The sequence below is a fragment of the Aptenodytes forsteri genome, unplaced genomic scaffold (assembly GCF_000699145.1).
Source record: "Aptenodytes forsteri isolate BGI_AS27 unplaced genomic scaffold, ASM69914v1 Scaffold11, whole genome shotgun sequence".
Classification (NCBI taxonomy): Eukaryota; Metazoa; Chordata; class Aves; order Sphenisciformes; family Spheniscidae; genus Aptenodytes; species Aptenodytes forsteri.
The window spans coordinates 766,697-786,435 of record NW_008794155.1 but is presented as its reverse complement, the minus strand read 5'-3'; the positions used below and the strand labels follow the sequence as shown (position 1 = coordinate 786,435).

Here is a 19,739-nt window from a genome sequence, read left to right as displayed (position 1 = left end):
CTGGCACAGAGGAATGAGAGTCATTAGTCTGCTTCAGAATGAAGAGGGAAGAATAAACAGAAAGAAAAACTACATAAAGTGTGCTTTAACTACTAGGAAGAAGCTGAAGTTACTGCTCAACAACTAACTAGAGAGAATTAGACAGAGGACAGATCTTACCACTGTAAGACAAATGTGATTTTCACTCAGCAGAGCAATTTAATTTCTATGAGTTGCAGAAGTCTGCCAAGCTCCATCCTTGCGCTTGGGCAACCTTGGTGCTCTGAAGCTGAGAAACCTCCACACCGTGGGAGGGTATGAGCTGAGTGGGAATTCCTCCATGCTCTTTCCTTGTCCCTTTCTTTAAACCCTTGGGGGTATCTGAGTATTTCTTTGACCCTAAAGGAAGGAATAATTTGGCCCTGCAGGTTTCAGTTGCTCAGGCTAGGTACGCCTGCTCCTACTCTTTGTTAACAAGTCACCTCCGAGGGAGTCTCGTGGAAGTATGTTGATCTGTAGACAGGTGGTCTATTTATTCTTAGGGAGCTTTCAGCTACATTTTGAGTGCAAATATTCTATATTTAAAATCACTCCTTTTCCCATACGGAATAGTTGATTCAGCTAAATTTAATGAATTTTAAAAGTACTTGTAATTATAATCCTATTAAAGTAATTATTGCTTCAAATCACAATGATAAAACATGTTAAGTCAAAACTAATATTGCTGTCGTCTAACCCTGTAGCAGGTATCGGCAGTGAATGATGTGTAAGAGTGTCTTAGTGATGTTTCTGGTCACCAGAAGGATTCTCCTTTCAGTGCCACTGTATATTTTTATGCTTCCAGTTTCAAACAGCAACCGATAGCATAGAAATTTCCCCGATGCAATGGCGTCGCTAGCTGACCACTTTTCTAAACCTTTGAACTACTCTGCATGCTTTCATGACGTACCATTTCTGAACTTCTCGAATGTACTGGATCTTTTTCACAGGAACAATGAGATAGTTCATCCCTCTCTTACTCTGTGGACTTCTGTGGAATTATGTGAGGATGAATATGACCCTGTGTCCCCAAGTACAGAAATCTTTTATTTTTCTGGCACAGATCGAGATTTAAGTTAGCAGTACATGGTTGTTCCCGAATGCCCCCAGGTCAGTGAACTGTCATTTCAGAGAACTGCAATAAACAGCACCCTGGATGCACGTAGAGATGTTCTGCTTTTCAGCTTAAGTTGCTCAGTAATTTGCACCTGGGCTCCATTGTAATGGGCACTCCAATAACAAAGAAATGCTCAGGCATTATAACTTCATGGCTTAAATTTTCTTTTTAAAGAGCATGCCATGTTCCTCTAGCAGAGAAGGCGTAAATGCATGCAAGCTTTTTTTTGCTGACTATATCCTTGATAATTCATCAATGGTAGCATTGGATGGATTCAGTAGAACCTGCTTAGAAATACATTGTATACAAAATTTAATGATTTGCTCAGCTGAAATTTTCTTTGATTTGTTTAAACAGTCTTGGAAGCGCAGTACCATGCACTGAGTGTAGGCAGGACAGTGGACCTCCCAAACCTAGCAAGGGAGAGGGGAAGAAGGATTATGTAGCTGGGAGAGAATTCACAAAACTCTGGTTGAATGAGGAAAGTATTGCTTTGCATGAGTTGAGACTTCTGCTGTACTATTTAATCAAAGTTCAAGGGATTGTATGCACTTTGGAGTGTGTATATAAAATACAGCATCAGGATGGGATTTACTGAGGGGGAGGAAGCTAAGCATCATGTGCTGCATCGCCAAAGGGTGAGCTCCTTGTCATATGATGAGCAAGAGCCTTCACCACCTCACAGCATTCCATTGCTGTGTTGTCTCCGACATCTCTGCGCTCTATTACTGCTCTAAATTGAGTGTGATCACTTTAAAAGGAGCTGTTTGTCCCAATATAGCAATACTTTGCAATAATTTTGAGCTCCCATCGTTCCTGGGGGGGTAAGAAGGCTGCTGTGTCTCTGCACTAGTGATCAGAGAAGCTGTGGCTTGCAAAATGCAAGTACAGCTATGAAACACACATACCTTTCAGTGTATAAATTAATATTTGTGCTGTCAGTCATGACAGAAGCCCTCTGAAAGAGATTTAGTGATGAAGGAGCGTGCCGAGGACTTATGCAAGTGAAGAACTTCTGCTTGAGTCTGTTCTTTCTCTTTTTCCTATCAAAGACCATGAATGACCAGCAAATTATTTTTGAAGAATATAACCAAAAAACAAGAGGTATCTTCAAGACACCTTGAGAAAGAAGAGGAATGACTCTGGACAGTTTGTCTTTTCCTAGTACGTGCAAGAGGAATTTTTTTTCCTCTTTCAACCACAGGACTCTCTTTTAGCGCTCTCACTAGTAAACTGCCTAGTGGGAAGGGTGAATCCAGCAAGTTTCCCAAGCTTTCAGTCAACTGGGAATGCGTTGTGCACACCCAGCTCTTCTGCAAAGATTTTGAGGTGAGGAAAATTGTATGCGTTAGTTACCAGTGCTGTGCAGGACTTTCTCCAGGGGACATCTCCCTTGGCATATGTGCTGGCCCTTGGGATGGAGACTCCTGTGCTCTGAGGTTTCACACACTGGAGCTGAGGGTTGGTCAGACCCCGAGTGCCAAAGGTTTATAGAGGAGTACAGAGGTGGCGGCTGTCGTGTCCGAGTGCCCGCCGGGCAGGGCATTGCCATCCCAATGCTGCCGTGTGCAGCCGGCAGCAGGGAAACGATGAAAAAGGCAGCAATGTTAGCAAATGGATTTCAGCGTGAGACCAAATCAGACACGTTTCACCAAAGTCTTTAGAAGGTTTTTTGAGGCACAACCTCCATAGCGGACCAGGCGCTGCTAGCTGTGTTTGCAGGAAATTGCTTTCTACGTGATTTGGGGTCATTCATGAGTCCACTTGCAGGAAGAGGTAATACCCTAAGTGAAGTAGGACTTCTGAACGTGGTGCTCTAGGATTTAATGGCAGCGTGGGCAAAAGACAGTGTATATAGCTGGGAAAATACTTATATAAATTATCTTAAAAGAAAAATGAACAAGCAGTGCTCTCAGATAACTGCATTTTGCTCCCAGAGACTAGTCTACATACCACGCAGGGCATGTGGTGAGAGGAACCACATCCATTTTCTTTCAAAACTGAGCTCCCTGTACTGCCTTGGTTGAATTTTTTTTTTTTTTTTTTTTTTTGTCTTTAGCTGATCTTTCCATAGATTATTTTCTTTCTTTTGGGACAAGGATAACCTTATGATGGTATATTTAAACCAAAGACCAACTCCTGTTTGGTTCTACTGCAGACATTGCGAGTGCCGTTACAAATGTGTATTGCTGAAAAGGCTGATTTACTAACAATAATAACATAATAAAAAACACATTCCCTTCACAAAAGTATTGTTTATAAATTTTTTTTTAACTAATAACCTTGACAGGTGCCCATGCTATTTTTTTTTCCTTAATGTGGTCTTTATATTTTCAGCCCAAGTATTAGCATAAATTTTATGGGATTTTCTGGGCATATTTGTGTCTGTATCTAAGATATATGATATCAACTGGCAGTGATGGTTGAACTAATCAAATACTACTGACAAGTTAAAGCAAATTTTTAGGACTGTGAGATTTTGAGCATCTTCCCAGATACAGTATCTCCTGACTGAAAGCAGTCCTTGACTGTCAAGTTTAAATACCAGATTTGGGACTTAATCTTTATGTAAGCAAAACACCCCAATAAGAAATACGTCTGAGCAAAGCCAAAAAGTCAGGTCCTCCCCTTAAACCTAGCCTGAAATGCATGTGCGTGGTTGTTTATGGCCCTATCGCCATGGTATGTGAGTGATTCCAACCAGTGGGAACCAAAGGAGGCTTAGACTGAATGGACTTCTATTTTCTTTGTAATTTTTTTTTTTTTGACTTGGCATTTGTTCCTTCTAGCAAACATTTTCAAAAACTCTCTTATTGCTAGAGGGAAAATTGACACCCTTTGCTTTCACGATGATACATTCCTAACACGTTTCCTTGAAGAGCTGGAAATGGTGCAAAAATCTGGTAAGATAAGTCTCTATAAAGCCTTAGAAGTCAAGCATTCCACTTTAGACATTTAAGACAAATGCATGGCAAAAACAAGTTGTTTTTTTTTTAAGGTTTCTACTTAAAGTTCTGTGCCAAAGCTACAGTACTTATACATTTTCTAAATGTGTTTTAAGCAATAAGTTGTACAACATTTTTAGAACATGTGTTAAGCTATTTCTCTAAGAATGAAGCTCTTAACAAAACATAAGCACTCTGCATGAGATCTTAGCAGCAAAGTGCTTAAAAGATAAAGTAAGAATTGGTACCATGGGAAGAACACCAGCTGTAGAGCACACAGGTCCATTATGAGAAGTATGGTAGTGGGTAGGGAGAAAATGATTTAATCAGGAGTAAAACCAATTTTATTATAAGGGCACGCAGGGGGTGTGGCACCATAGTGAGAGGGACATTTCAAAATATCTGACAGATTTCAACAATGTGAAAACCCACCCTGTTCTTTAAAGTGACAGTAAACCCCATCAGGTCTCTCTTTTTGATGCTATTGTTAACAGTTGACTGTTTAAAGCTGGCCTGCTAAGATGCTGTCGATCTAGTTCAATAGTGTGTGGCAAAATAAAAGGCTAATTGTTGAAATACGATCAATCAAATATGATCTCAGAGTCTAAAGAAGATCCCCTCTGGTAACTCATTTGAGATCAAATCATTACTTTTATGATTTATGTAATTAAATGGGAAAAAAAAAAAAGAAAGAGAAAAAAAAAAAGAGGCTTGAAACCAAAGAAGCAAGCAAGACAACTAAATGAAATGCACAAGTCTGCCTTTGTTCCAGCTTTGTCTCACATTACTCCAAGTTAAGGAATTGGGTCTATTCCTTTATTTGTATACGTTTCCTGAATCCAGAAATTTAAAAAGCATTTAATAACATTTATTAAATAAAAGTTGAAAGACGACTTCATTTTGAGTAAGTTTTTCTGTCCAAAAGTAAACTCTAGTGAGAAAACTATTGCATTAAAGTACCAGGGATCTATAGTTGTGGGTGTCCATGTGTCTCCAATAATTTTACCATTTTGTTTAACAACAGTTCAATAAAGAGGCTGCTCTTGAAGCCAGCTGAATTGCTAAACATGAAATTTCAGTGACATTTAGTAAAACATTTCAGGGTTATGTTGCTTCAAATTAAATTTGTTCAGTAGTTTTGTTTTCATGGTTGGCCTCCGATTTGCATTCAGACTGAAATTTTCTAAAAAAGAGAATCATAGCACATGTGAAAAAAAGCGAACTCTATTTTTGGAGTAACAGAACTTGGAGAAAGTGTGTGTGTCATTTTAGTTTGGACTAATAAGGATTTGCACTTTCCTAGAGTTTTATATGGATTACGATCTCGCCGTTTATTACGTTCTAACAGTATCACACTACTAGAATTAAAAAGAAAAAACAAAACCAAAGAAAAAGAAAATAATCATCCAATCTTGTTTTATTTTTATTAGAAATTCTATTTTAGCATTTAGTTTCTTTTATATTTAAATTCCTCAGCTCAGTCAAGCTTCAAAAGAAAACATTTTTTTTTGTTTGCAAAACAGTTTTGTAAGCACTTGTGGTTTGTCTTTAGTGTGTTATCATTTTTGACAGCTTTGCATAGCCTAGGTAGGCCAACAGGGGTCTGTCTAATATTGTTGCTGGGCAAATCTTCCTCCCAGAGATGAAAACCAAACAAAATATTTTTGAAGCAGTAAGAAGGAATTAATATCCTTTCTCTCACAGTACTCTATTCCTTGCTGACATTACATTCAGGCAAAAAAAGGAGAAAAGCGTTACCCATTATTCCCTTGTACATAGCAAGGCTAACACATGTAAAGCAATAACTCATTTTCTATTGCCATGTTTAGCATATGTCTCCTGTTGGCTCAGCAAGGCCTTTAGGCCGGTCCCCTGAGCCGGCCATCGTTGGCAACTCTTAGCCCCTCGGCCTCAAAACCAAATAGCTTTGAATCATGTTGAGCTGTGATGCTAATTTTCATACTGATGCATTATGGGAATAAATGTATCTGACATACTGTGTCAATGGTACTGTCTCTTTGTGTCTCTTGTTTTTTGTTAGCTGCATTCCTACAGATGGTATTCCATTGAAAATGTTCTCTTCCTACAAAAAAAAAAAAAAAAAGGAAAAAAAAACATGCACAGCACCAAACCTCTAGGTGCAGAAGGCTGTTAACGGTTGCTGATGATAGTAGGCAAACATTAACATAATAATTAGTGTCTTGTAATTGTTTCATTAAAACCAGTTGTTCCATTTCTCCTCGTGTTTTCCCAGAAGAGAAGCTGAATTTGGACGACAGCCAGTGGGAGGACATCCACGTTGTCACCGGAGCACTCAAGATGTTTTTCAGAGAGCTGCCTGAGCCGCTGTTCCCATACTGCTTCTTTGAACAGTTTGTGGAGGCGATAAGTAAGTACATCAGATACAGTAGAAGCTAGTGAAATAGCCTGTTCTATAAAAATAATAATAAACTTAAAAAATAGAAGAACAGAGGCATCTCAAATCTGACTTACCTTCCGTTACCCGTGATCCTGTCTTTTTATTGTTTTTGACTGCCTTTTATCTCCTACAGCATTTAGTTATTTAACTGGAGAAAAAAAAAAATCAAATTATTGATCTATAAATTTTGTACATGCTATTTAACTGTAGTGCCTAAAATGGTTTAGGAAAGGAATTAAAATGTGTATGTATTCAAAATATGCTAGGCTGATAATCCATATATCCCCAAACACAAGAGAGAGACTAATAATTGTGAATCATGTTAGAAGGGGCTGTCTTTATGTTAATCAGAATGAAATGCGTGTGTTTTGTTCCACAAGGTTGCAGACTCTTGCCTTGCAGTGATCACAAAAAGAATGCAAAAGCATTCATGTTCTCATTTTCATATCTACCTTTGCTTTATTATTTTATTTTCCTTTAAAGTTGGCAGGCATCAAAAGTATTTTCAAAGTCCAAGGCATTTGTTCTGTTACGTGTCTCTGCGGTCTGTGTGCTGCAAACCCTCTCTGTATTTAATATATAAGCAGGTGCATTTTGTAAAACTGTGTCGGCTTGGAAAAACTTGACTAAAAAACAGGGTGATTTGGGGGTTTATTCCCATTGGAAAGGAGGGGGAGAGAGGGATAGCTTAAAGGGAAAAAACCTAGTAGGAGATTAATTAAAGGTCCAATAGAGAAAAATCTCTAGGAAAAAAACCAACCCAATAAAGTACTTAGAGATCTGTTTTCTGAGTGATGGGCATGCATATTTGCCATTACTGTTAATGAGAGCTGTGTGTGCACATGCGCAGCTGTCAGAGAATATGAAACCCTTAATGTACGGCTCACTTTGATTTTATATTCATAAGAGTCTTTAGTTCAACTAAAGCTTTTCAAGACCCAGCATCAGATATAATGAGGTTAAATACATCTCACAAGATCCTTCCCTTCTCGGTTATTTAGCGAGGCAGTGCAGTTAAATACACAACGCAAAGAAATGCGTTACCTGAAAGTTTACTCTTGGCAGCTCACTTTCTTCTCCTTTCAAAGCACATGGAAACTAGATGGAGGACATCATCTCTCGAGTTTTACGTTCCTGTTGCACAGTCTCTGCAGTGCTGAGAGGGGAAAAACAATAAAGAATTTCTTACTGTTCAGCTTCAGTTTCTGCGATGCATTGGGCTAAGATGCTCATTGAAGCACCAGCACCTGAACATGCCCTTCAGGTGGTTCTCCATCCACCTGCTATGACCTCTTGGAAAGGAGGCCATGCGGTGCCTTAAGCGGATGTAGTCAGTTCACAGGGCACAGCCTGGCATGCCGTTCCTGTCTCTTCTTATGCACCTCATTTTTCAGTCGAGTGTTTAATACCTATCCTCTGCCATTATCGCTTTCTCTTCCTGATAACCCACCATCATACTGGTCTTCTGGGGCTAAATATAGTCTTCCTCCCCCTTATCGCTACTTTTCATTGCCCTTTGACGTACGCTTTGGCTGAGCAGACACTATTGTATTCTGAAGAACATCATCAGGACACCACGATCTCATCCTTCGTGCTGTCTTCTGCTCTCATCCTCTCTGCTAGTGTCCAAGTCAGGGTGATTTGAAATCTTTTGGTGGCCCGGTGGGGAGGTTTTTGATAGTTAAAATAATAGGTAACCGGTAATAGACTTGCGAATTAAGAGTTTGAAAGCATGTCGGGAAGAGACTGTCTACTAAAGCATTAATATTCATGAGTGAGAAATTAATGTCCCTTTCTGCTATTTGAACTATTATTAATTCTTATTATGATTTTGAGAGCCATTATACACATTGATAGGCTAATGAACAGTCATTTATAGAGGAATTTTAAGACAGTTTATTCCTGGGAAGAAAATACTGGCACTCTAAGACATGCTTTGCACTATTTCAAAACCCTAATTCTTGTTGCTTGCTTTACTGCACATCAGGGTGATTTCTACCTAATCCAACTGTCTAAAGTAATCTATGATTTCCAATCAATCTTCTCTTTATTTGGCCTTTACTGCCATGGTATCTACAAATCCATATTCTTACCAACTCTACTTAAAAAACGCCTATAAAGAACAATTAGGTGTTTTCACTGGTTTTGGAGCTCTTTTGTATGTTAATAGTCCTAAGGTAAAGTAAAAAATCTCTTTTCTTCAATATCATTTCTATTGCAGATGATTCTTTGGCTACTTTGTGCTAATTACTCTGTCTGGTCAGTACAGAGCTGCTAGAAAATTTCCCTTCTTCTTCAGGCTGTTGACAAAAAGAGGCTCTTGTACCTCTGTCTTTTCTGTCTGTTCTTCAAAAATGGGAATTATTAGTATTCAGGACATGGGTGTGCAGTACAGTTAGAAGTAGTGCTTAATAATGCCAGAAATAAACCAACCTGATGACGGCTAGGAAAAAGGTAATTAGGACACATTCCCACACTGCCATGATGATTATATCCTTGGTCTGGCACCGAGCACCCCGTAGTCAGAGCCACACATTTGGTAAGTAAGATGAAGTGGTCTAAAGAACTATCTGTAGTAGGTAGTAACAAGTTACCCATAATATTTCTTGGGGATTTAGTCATTTAGCTAGAAGTTTCAGGAGGAATGGGTACCCAAGAGGTGCCATGGACTCCTTATGCTGATGCTACTTTAAAGGTTATGTGAAAAAATCCATAGCAAACTTAGTATTACTTTTCCTGGATGATGCCGTTTTAATTAGCATCTCTATTATATGCATGGGAACAAAATTTTACAACACTGTGTATTAGGCAAAGTGCTTGCTCTCCACCTTCAATTTCCCCTATAAATAACTTTAGATATGACCATAATATTAGAACAATTTAGATATGACCAGGATATTAGAAGATAACTCAGGGCTTTATAGAATCTCAGAATTCTGCTTGCCAGGCTGAACCTGGATAATTACTGTCCATATAGCTTATATCGGAGAATTTATAAATGATAAATGGAAGGCCACAAGACCTCTGACCTAATACTAATTTTGTTTCTTAGGATTTGGAAAGCAGTTTTTTTCAAGGACTTTGTCTAGTATATTACTGGCTAATATATTACATTTTGTGGTATCTTGGATGAAATATGCACTTCTAAAGTGTGCCCAAATGCTGCTATGAAGTCAGGTTCAGCCACACTTAAATTACTCAGCACCGCAAAGAGTTATATTGATTTTCTGGAAGATCAACAGACGTGGTTCAACAGATTGTCTGCAAGTAAAATTGTGCTTCATGTGAATAAGGTGGTAGAAGTGCCAATAACTGAAACACTTAATCACCTTATTTACAGAATTCATCCCGCATGGCTATACAAACTTATGCCAGGACTTCAGCCACTGAGACAAAAAAAAACCTACCCCCAAAATCTGTTAAGGAATATTAGCAGGTATATGTGGTAGTTGATTATAAACCTTTATTTTAATTGAACTAGTTTTCTTGAAAGGTCTGAGGAAGAAGGCATGGAAAAAAAGAAATTTGTCTACTACAGTCTTCTGTGCAATGATGTCGGATATCCACAGCATAGGAATTATTCGAATACCGACTAGTCCTTCCAGATCTTTTCAGCTGGAGAATGTCGTATAGACTGTGCATCTGTATAGACAGTGCATCTGTCCAACTGCAGTTACAAAAAAAACCCCACTGATATTCCACAAAGGAAAATTCCACACAGTTCCCAAAGCTGCAACATCTGTCTCTGGTTTGGAAGGCTTGAGTTCAGGTCTTTGATTTTCTCTGCAACAGGTTGGAAAGATTACTACATTGGAAAGATTTTTTCAATGAGGTCTAGTGATTATGCCTTCATTTCAGTTCCTTATCTCTAATATGAATTTAATAGGTGTCACGTAAGTACTGTAGATAAATAGTTGATTTATTGTTTAAAATGCACACACAGAGACAGATGTATATATATGTATATACTCTAAATAGAAATCCTTTTGCCAGAACTATGGTTCTTCCGCAGACAATTTTCTGAATGAAGGTATCTGTTACTGCTGTGGGTTTCCCACTTAAGGCAGATGAACGCAGGAATTAGATTAATAAAAACGTAGCGTTGCAAAATCTGACTTGCAAGCTTTCAGGTGGAATCCACAACCTAATAGGAGATATCTCAGGCCTCAGTATGAAGAACCGAAAACATGGGATCCACATCAGCCACCAAGTCCCTGGAGAAGGGACAGCATTTGTAGGGCACCAGATCTAGCTAGCAGACGTGGCTTAGGTCCTGGCAATCCCCCACAGGATCAGGCCTCCCCAGGCACTTAGGCAAAGTAATCCCCGTCTCTGGAGCTCAAACTTTTCAGCCCTGGCAGAAAAGGAAGCATTTCTCTGCACGGGGAGAAGTAGAGCCATAGGCACCTAAAGTTCTTCGAAGGCCACAATCACAGCATCTAATTAGCTTATGCACCTTCAGGGATAGATGGCAGCTGAATAAGGTTTTTCAGAATTATAATGCTGAATTTAAGTGCCTAGACACTACCTAGGGTCCACATTAGATACTCATATAATTTTTGTTTTTTCAAGAGCTGGATATCTTTTTTTTTTTTTTTTAATTGCTCTGATAGACCATTAACACTTTTTTCAACTGATTTCACACATATCCTTTCGATATATGAATTATAATGCTGAATTTAAGTGCCTAGACACTACCTAGGGTCCACATTAGATACTCATATAATTTTTGTTTTTTCAGGGGCTGGGTTTCTTTTTTTTTTTTTTTTAATTGCTCTGATAGACCATTAACACTTTTTTCAACTGATTTCACACATATCCTTTCGATATATGAATTCGGGTATCTTGATCCATGCTAAGCAGAATTCACAATGTCGTTCCTATCAATCCTATAATGTTGTATGTTACCCTACTACATGGAAACTGAAGATGGTTATTTAGCATCTTACACATGAGAGAGTTTTATAACTTTTTTGGTTATTGAAAGATGTTAGATAAAAAAATTATTACAGTTTTGCTGGTATGAGATACTGGTCTTCACTGGTCTTGTCTGACAAAGTCTACGATGATAACATAGCAAAGCAATAAACTCTTCTTTCATGAGAATGATAGACTTTTTTTAAACCCACAAAAGCTAGCACTGCTCTCAGTCGTTGTCAGTCCTCTCCATGTTGGTCAGCTGTCTTCATCTCCAGGATGGCTGGCATCAGTAAAAAGGTTTTCTCTGAGCTTGGGTTCTAGTCCTGCTTCAGAAAGGTCCCCCAAGAACCTGCTGCCTGTGTGGCTCGAGAAAACACGTTGCAGAAACTCACGTGTATCTGGGCAATGATCACGCTTCGGTCTTCAGCAGGCCATAGCAAATTTTGCACTGAATAATGCAACTTTCGAGGAGTTTGCAGAGAAGCTGTCTGCACCAAAATCAGGCAAAAACTGTGTCAGGAGGCAATAAACAAATCTAGTCATCAATACATAATCATGATCAAAGAACAAAGCTACATTGGTTGAAAACACAGTGTAGCAAGGACCTGCTCTGAACTACTATGCAGTGTTATGAAAATAGTAGCTGGGAAACAGAAATGAAGTAAATGCATTCATTTATTCTGACAGTCATAACATCCCTGTATCATCTTGGTGGAAAGTTACAAAAGATGTCTAAAGAGATTTTCAAAAGACATCTAAAGAAACCTCACTCGAGGCTTACAAAGAACAAGGCTCAAGGCCAACTCGTCTTGGAAAGACAAGTCAGCATATTGCACTGTAAGAAATCCGTGACAGTCTCTTAACATCATCACGTAATAGGTTCCTGAGAAACCAAATCTTATCAGTCTCTGGCATTATGCAAATTTCTGTCATAATCTCAATCTGTGGGCTTCAAGTCCTAATCAAACTGCCTTCAGATTCACAGCTGACGAGCCTCCTATTGAAACCGTCTTCCTACCCTCCATTTACTTGTCCAAGGAAGTTTTGGGGCTTGGCATGGCATCAGAAAGCCTCCATTTCACGTGAACATGGTGATTTATAAATAAATCCAAGGTCACCACAATATATCTCACATAATAAATCATAATTAAGACCTTTTCGCCCAAATCTAAGTATCAGAAGGCAGTAGAAATCCATAAACTAAATGCGAACAGAACAAAAAATGTGTAGAAACAAGAAGTCTTCAAAAGCTGAGGTGCAACTCTTTAAAAAATTTCTTAAAAAAAGGAATGATTTTGTGGGTAGCGTAATCTCAAGGATATCCATCCATGTAAATATATGAATATGCGTATGGTATATCTTAGACATATGTATTCTCCCAAGCACAAGGACACTAACGATAATAATAACAGCTCATTCAGAAAGTGGTACTAGGTATTTTCAGTGGAGATTGAGTACTATGAAACCCATTTTGGAAAGCTTTTTGAAACATTATCTGGAAAGTTGTGTGAAATTCTGATTCAAGAATGATTAACTTATACTGGAATAGAAAGAAAAAACCTGCACATTTTAGAAGAGATGCTAAGATGAGACTAGAAGAGAAGGCTTCTAATCTATGGGTGTTAACATAATACAGACAAAAAGTGTATATGATCATCCTGAGTGAAACCAATAAGTGAAAAAATACAGGAGAAAGTGCAGTTTAAACTAAAAAACTATATTCCACAAGAAAGGTGTATAAACTGGCTACAAATATACTTAAGCTGTAACATTCCCAACAACTGTAACTACCGTATTCTAGCACAGTCTCCACTCAAATTCGAGGCAGTGAGAAAGCAAGTAAATGGAGGCTGTCATGTTTGTAACAGCAGCAAACTGGTAACTAAAGAGGTTCATTCCAGGCTTTTTGTTCCCAAGAGGTGTCGAGGAACAATATGCCCCAGTAACCTCCTAGTTCCCTTTCAATGGTCTTCCCTTCACAGCTGCAAACGGTTTCTGCTCAACAGCATTTTTAAATAGATCTTTCCAGGTCTGGAAGCAACTGTTTTAGGAAAAACAAACAAATTGGAGGGCATGTCTATGAACTGATTTTTTTCTTTTGAGGTGGAAAATAGCCCAACATGTTCAGGAATAAAGGGCATTGGAAAGAAAATTAGTGGGTAAAATGTTTCTTCCTTTTTTTTTTTTTTTTGCTTAGAAAGTTTTACCTAAGTTGTTGGAAAGAAAATCCACACGGGGCTTTGCTCTGTGAAGGATGCCCAGGTAACACCTCTCCATAGGGAGCCTGATCCTAGATTGACTTTGCTTTTTTTTTCCCCCCCCTAAACATAAGAATCTCCCTTTAAAACAAGATACGTTGCAATATTTACTAATCCATTTCTTTTGTTAGCACACAATTCTGTTGGGCTACAAAAAGCACTTCATTAAACTCTTAGTTAAAATTAACGTTTTAACTGGTGGGGTTTTTTTCCCCTCATGAACTTTACCTAACACAGTGTCCCAGTGACACCAACAAATCAGTTAATTTAGCTTTCAAGGAAAAGAGGAGAATTTGAGGAACCTCACTGAAAGGGTTACACCAGTGATGAAAATTGTCTTACTATTAAAGAAACAGAAAAAAATGTATAATTTGGTCTTATAAATACGGTGGAGGCTTTACAATTATCATCAAAGGAAATGAAAAAGTTTTTAAAGAATTTGTACCTAGATTTTGCTGTCATGCAAAAGTTTGCACAGGAGGGACATATTCTCCCCCAGCTTAGTCTTTTTTGTTATTATAGTTGTAATTTTTTTAGCATAGTGGAAATTTTATTGCGGATGCCTGGCCTGTCTCTTAACTCATGCTAATTATATTCATAATTAAATGTTAAACAAGAATTGACTAGGCCAACTGGCTTGCACAGGTGTTTGTGATATGAATGGTTTAATGCTTACACAATAAATTAGTGGATACAAATCTGCAGTAATCTGCTCAGAAAGAATCTTCTTGAAGAACTTTGCTGTACATGGCAGGTCCAGCATGGTGCTTTGAAACCAGGACTTGCAAATTGGACTTACTAGGCAAGATTATGTCAAAACTGTGGCTTCTCCTCAATTGCGCAAGCACTAACAAGGCTAAAAGTTTTTTTCTGGGCTCTTACCTGCCATGGGACACAGGTACTCAGAGCATTAAAGTTTATGGGGAGCTGGAGGAGTCATTGGATGCATGGTGGAAACGTCATCTGGGAAGCAGCGTGCCTCACTTCAATTTGCAAAAAAGTTGTTTGTATTTGTAACTGATAGCCAGATTAACGGCTGAAGCTCCAGTAACTCTCTGTTAGCTTTACACCGACTGCCGGTTGACAGAGTGTGGAACCAAAAACTTGCAAATGGAAAAGGACATGGGTTTCAGTTTGCTCCTCTTCCACTTACTTTTTGGGCATGGAAAATAGTGTATTTGTGTAATTTAAATTTCATCTGTGGCTAAGAGAATCTTTCATGGGGGAAAGAAAGGGTAGAAGGAAGAAGCAAACCAGCTTGAGAGTTCATATGTGCGTTAGCCTAAGAGAAACTCATAGAGAAAATCAATCAGGAGAGAATGGTAAAAGAGAAGACAAAGAGAAACTGAGAAATCCAAGCAATGACACTGGGCAGAAAAGAAGGAAGAAAAAGAGAGAGAAGGAGCTATTTAGTGACTGTGACAAGATCTCTGTAACCTGGAGTGTTTGCAGGAGGCAAGGGGAGAGGAACTTCTCATGAAGGTTATCTGGAGCTCTTGACAAAGTGAGAATTGACACTCTAGGTTTGAGGGGAAAAATGTTTCATCAGGCTTGTAAGTGAAGCTTCCACTCGGGGAAAGTAATAACAGGAGGAGAAGCAGCCTATAATGCCCCAGTTACACAATTTCCAAAGTGCAAAAATGGAAGAGGGGAGAGGCAGGGAAGCGGGAAGAAAAGACCAGGAAGGGAGGGAAAAGGAGAACCTTGAAGAACTAGAAAATGGGATGCTGAAAGTCATCACCTCCAGCGCCGTGCTGTCTTCCTCTCTCCACACACTTTCTCACTATCGAAAAGTTGCTACCTTCCCCAAATAAGAGTAATACCACACATCTCTGTGTGGTGGCACATTGGATCTGAACCAACAAGGAACAGACATGATAATGTCTTGGTGGCAAAAGATGACAACTGAGTTGTTCTCTGGTCCTTGTCACGTAGATATTTGAAGACCTGGACTACTACTCAACTTTATGGAGTACTTTTATGCATCCTAAATACTTCAGGCAGCTTTGGTCCCTGGTAAATTTAAGCTGTGTTCACTTATACCAGTCCTTCAAGGGACTATTACCTCCCCTAAGGCTCTCCAGCACCAGCGTGCTCCGACCACACTGCTCGAGCACTCCTGACATCATCTTCCTTTGGAAATTTCTCCACCAGATAATGCAACTTTGTGGATCCTCAAGTTCTGGCAGGCAAAACCACCCATAAACCATGCCTTAAGATGGACCATTACCTTGCAGTTTTAGAAAATATTCTTTTATAATGATGAAAAGTGTACATAGCACCATGGTGTCAGGGAAAGATCTTTGTAACTTCAGACAAGACTCCTGATAATAATGCACTAAATGAGCTAGAAGAAAATGCATAACTTTAGCCTTTACACTTAGAACCATGACAAACCTTTGGGTGAGAATGTGGTAGAAGTAAAATTAAGTAGTACGGACCCTGCTTTAACTGTATCTTTACCACCTGAGAGCAGTAATTTGTCAGGAAGCAATTACAGCAGCTCATTTTTTTCTGGAAATGTTCTACAGATTGTCTGAAACTGGCGTGGAGAAAGAAACAAGAAATTAAATGTTCTAAAAATTCCACAAAGTATACAGGCGCAGAATCAAGTCATGAATGGTCAAAAAATATCCTCACAGTTTACCATAATAGCAGACATACAGAGTTGGAAAAGGAAAATGCCACGTTGCTAAAGGGAGTGATAAAACACAATGATATGACTAGAATAATAACAATAGCACTATCAGCAGAATACTCACTGAATTTCACAGAATTTCAGGGAAAATTTAAGTCACAGGTTGAAATCAATACTCACTGAATTTCACAGAATTTCAGAGAAAATTTAAGTCACAGGTTGAAATCAGGCCCAGATTTGCCAGGGTGGAAGTCGAAGGCCCCCTTCCCTGAAAGCATTGCCTTGCGGCATCGCGTGACACAGGCCTGGCTTCCCAACATCGCTGTTTTGAGGGGATCGGGGTCTGCCACGGGAAGTGCGATTGCAAACTGAAATACTTTGGAAAAGTAATGATGTCTAAATGTGAGGGTAGGCTTGTGTTCTTACCAAGGCTGGGCCAGAGTTCAAAGTTAATAGGATTTATAATGTCTCTTGAGGGACACAAATTGTGAAAAAGTAGTGCTGGAAAACTGGGTAATGTGGCTGCGGAAAAGCATCTTTAGCAGCTGTACTACACCAGCTGTACCAGATAACAGCTAAAAAGAAAAGTCAAGTAAAGTAAGAAATAGTGTGGGAATGGAAGAAATGAGTAGTGCTGCACATCCTCCTCCTAAACGGGTGTCAGGGAGTGTGCAGCCCCGAGGCAACCTCTTGTACAAGAAACTCATTGAACAAAACTCTTACTTTTAAGGATGCTTCCTTGGGTGCAGAGACATTTCTGCAATCCGCTGCCTTGTGCTTGTAGTACAGATACTGAATTTGAAATGCCCACAATTTTAAAATAAAATGCAATTCATCTTGCTTCCCGGAGAGTCAAACTGCTCCCCCTTTGACTCCCTTCTATAATAAAATTCATTAGCCTGTTAACCCGTTTGACTATTGTTACATTTTGGCCAAAGCACTAATGCTTTAATTGCCTGGGAAGGTAGTATATCACACAGATAATCTCGCTAAGATCAGGAGCACAATCTAACTCACCGACAGCTCATGGGCTGACTCATTCACTGTTAAACACTTTTAAGTGATAGTGTTGCACTGAGGAAAAAAAAATTGCAAGCCAGGCACAAAATCCCTTCACCTAGGTTTGCTTAGATGGTTAGAAAATCAAACTATGTATTAATACAAAAAGTAAGATCTGAAGGAACTAGAAAGGTGGGACTCTCAAAAGTTTTAGAAACCTAAAATGTAACTGAGAACTGGAGATCTGCTTAAGCTCGTATGAAATACCTGGTGTTTGTAACGCGTTATCAGGAGAGCCCCAGCGAACACGGGAAATATTTTCCAAGCTGGCACTGCTACAGTGTCACGTAAAGGGCAATAGCTGCACCTATAGAGAAAGCGTGATGTGAGCAGCGGCCAGGACTAAAACCCAACCTAAATTGCACTGTGTATCTTCTCCCCACGCTCCTACAGGTGACATTGAAAGTACAGAGGGACAGGGAGGAAATTGTCCTGGTACCTACATGGGGTGCCTACCTGTAAATAAAGGCAAATAAAATGAGCACAGCGGCAACAACTTTTTTCTTTCTTTTTCTTTTTTTCTTTTTCCTTTTTCTTTTTCTTTTTTTTCTTTTTTTCTTTTTCTTTTTCTTTTTCTTTTTCTTTTTCTTTTTCTTTTTCTTTTTCTTTTTCTTTTTCTTTTTCTTTTTCTTTTCCCTTTCCCTTTCCCTTTCCCTTTCCCTTTCCCTTTCCCTTTCCCTTTCCCTTTCCCTTTCCCTTTCCCTTTCCCTTTCCCTTTCCCTTTCCCTTTCCTCTTCCTCTTCCTCTCCTTCTTCTTCTTTTTCCCTTTCCCTTTCCCTTTTCTTTTTCTTTTTTTTTTCCTTTTTTTTTTCCTTTTCCTTTTGAAACAAAACCAAAACAGGAGAAGAGGGAAGGGTTGCCTGGCAGGCAGGCTTATATACGCTTCTGCAGCTCCAGCCCTGGGCTATCAAGTGCCACTTCTAGAATAGCCCTGTCCTTGGCTCGTGTTTGATTTGCATCTGTATGTTCACATGCAGCCAGAACTAACCTACGCTCTGCAGCTGAGGTCGTTGCTTGTTTTTCTTTACACCACAGATCATGGCACCTGATGAGGCTACATTCCTGCTTGCAAGCTTAAGTGTATTAGCATTTAAAAAAAAAAAAATTAGCCACCGTGTGGATATAAATCCTCTGCAGAGAAGTATCAAAACTTTGATAAGAGTAACCACTTTAGGAGATGTTAGTAGAATTTGATCCAAGATATGTGTTTTTGCTTTGAAGCAGTAGCTGTCCTTTAGTTCAGATGGTATTTGTGAATCACTGCCTCAAAAAAGGGGTCTTTTGGCACATGCTTTAGGCTGATGACAGGCAAAATGAAGTAGATTCTGTCTCAGAAATCTCCAAAAATAATCTTAGGTTTGACATAACACACCATGTCATGAAGTGATATAAGCCACATAAGCACAAAGCAGGCTTTAAATTTAAAGAATAATAATCCTATTTTCAGATGCGATACATTCCATCAATTTGGATAACAAATATCTGATGCAGAATATAGGCAGTAGGCTGTTAATGTTGAGATCCCCTGAAACCTGCAATCCCTGGTAGTTAGTGGCTGTGGTAGCCTGCCTTCTACTTCTGCTATCTGATAGTTGCTCAGACTATACACACACACACACAAATCAAGCATGCACACATGCACTAAAGATTTCTATCTGGAAACAAAGATCTGTTTTTTTACTGTCTTTAACCCCTCAGCACCAGTGATCTAGAGTTCCCGATGCTAAAGAGTGATGCAAAATGCATTAATGCTTAGCACTGGGAAATCCCAACTCCTGGTGCCAAGAGGTTCATAAATATAGTAATGAAACCTCTTGACTCAAAGTGAGCACTATTTAACAGAACAAGCATGAACAGCCTTTAGGAGATTTTGCAGCTGGATTTGTTCCACTGTGTCAGAGCTGAACCTCCATGATAGTAGTTTTAAAAACTGTGCATGGCTAAAAAACAGAGTTTAAGGAAGCCAGGCAGCCAAAAATTTAAAAAAAAAAAAAAAAAAAAATCTGTGGAAAGGAAAAGTAAACACACCACTGTATCACATACCAGAAAAATAGCCACCAAGAATCCCAAAGTATGAATTCAATGACAGATGTCAAGGTCTTTGGGAAGTGTCCACCAAGCTTTATTTTGCACATGTTCCTGAACAACTAAAACGAGTACTTTGTGTGATAATTTACTAGCAAATCAGTATCAATAAATCAGAATCATGTAAGCAGTCATGTTTATTATATCCTTGTTGCTTAATATTCATGATAGTAATTTATTTTTATAGTACAGTTTCAATGTTATCTCCTCCATTGCTGTAACTTTGAGTCAAGCAAGCTGCAAAAGTAGAAGGTCAGGTAACCCTTTGAAGGCTGTAAAA

The 19,739-nt window shown here is 38.9% G+C and overlaps 1 protein-coding gene across 1 annotated transcript in view; it reads left to right on the top strand.

Moving 5' to 3' along the window:
- Nucleotides 1-19,739, top strand: part of ARHGAP15 (Rho GTPase activating protein 15) — a 373,794-nt gene that overhangs the window by 303,878 nt on the left and 50,177 nt on the right. The window contains exon 12 of the mRNA XM_009279645.1: nucleotides 6,335-6,469. Coding sequence (XP_009277920.1) covers nucleotides 6,335-6,469 — 135 coding nt within the window. The remainder of the gene's footprint in view (nucleotides 1-6,334; nucleotides 6,470-19,739) is intronic.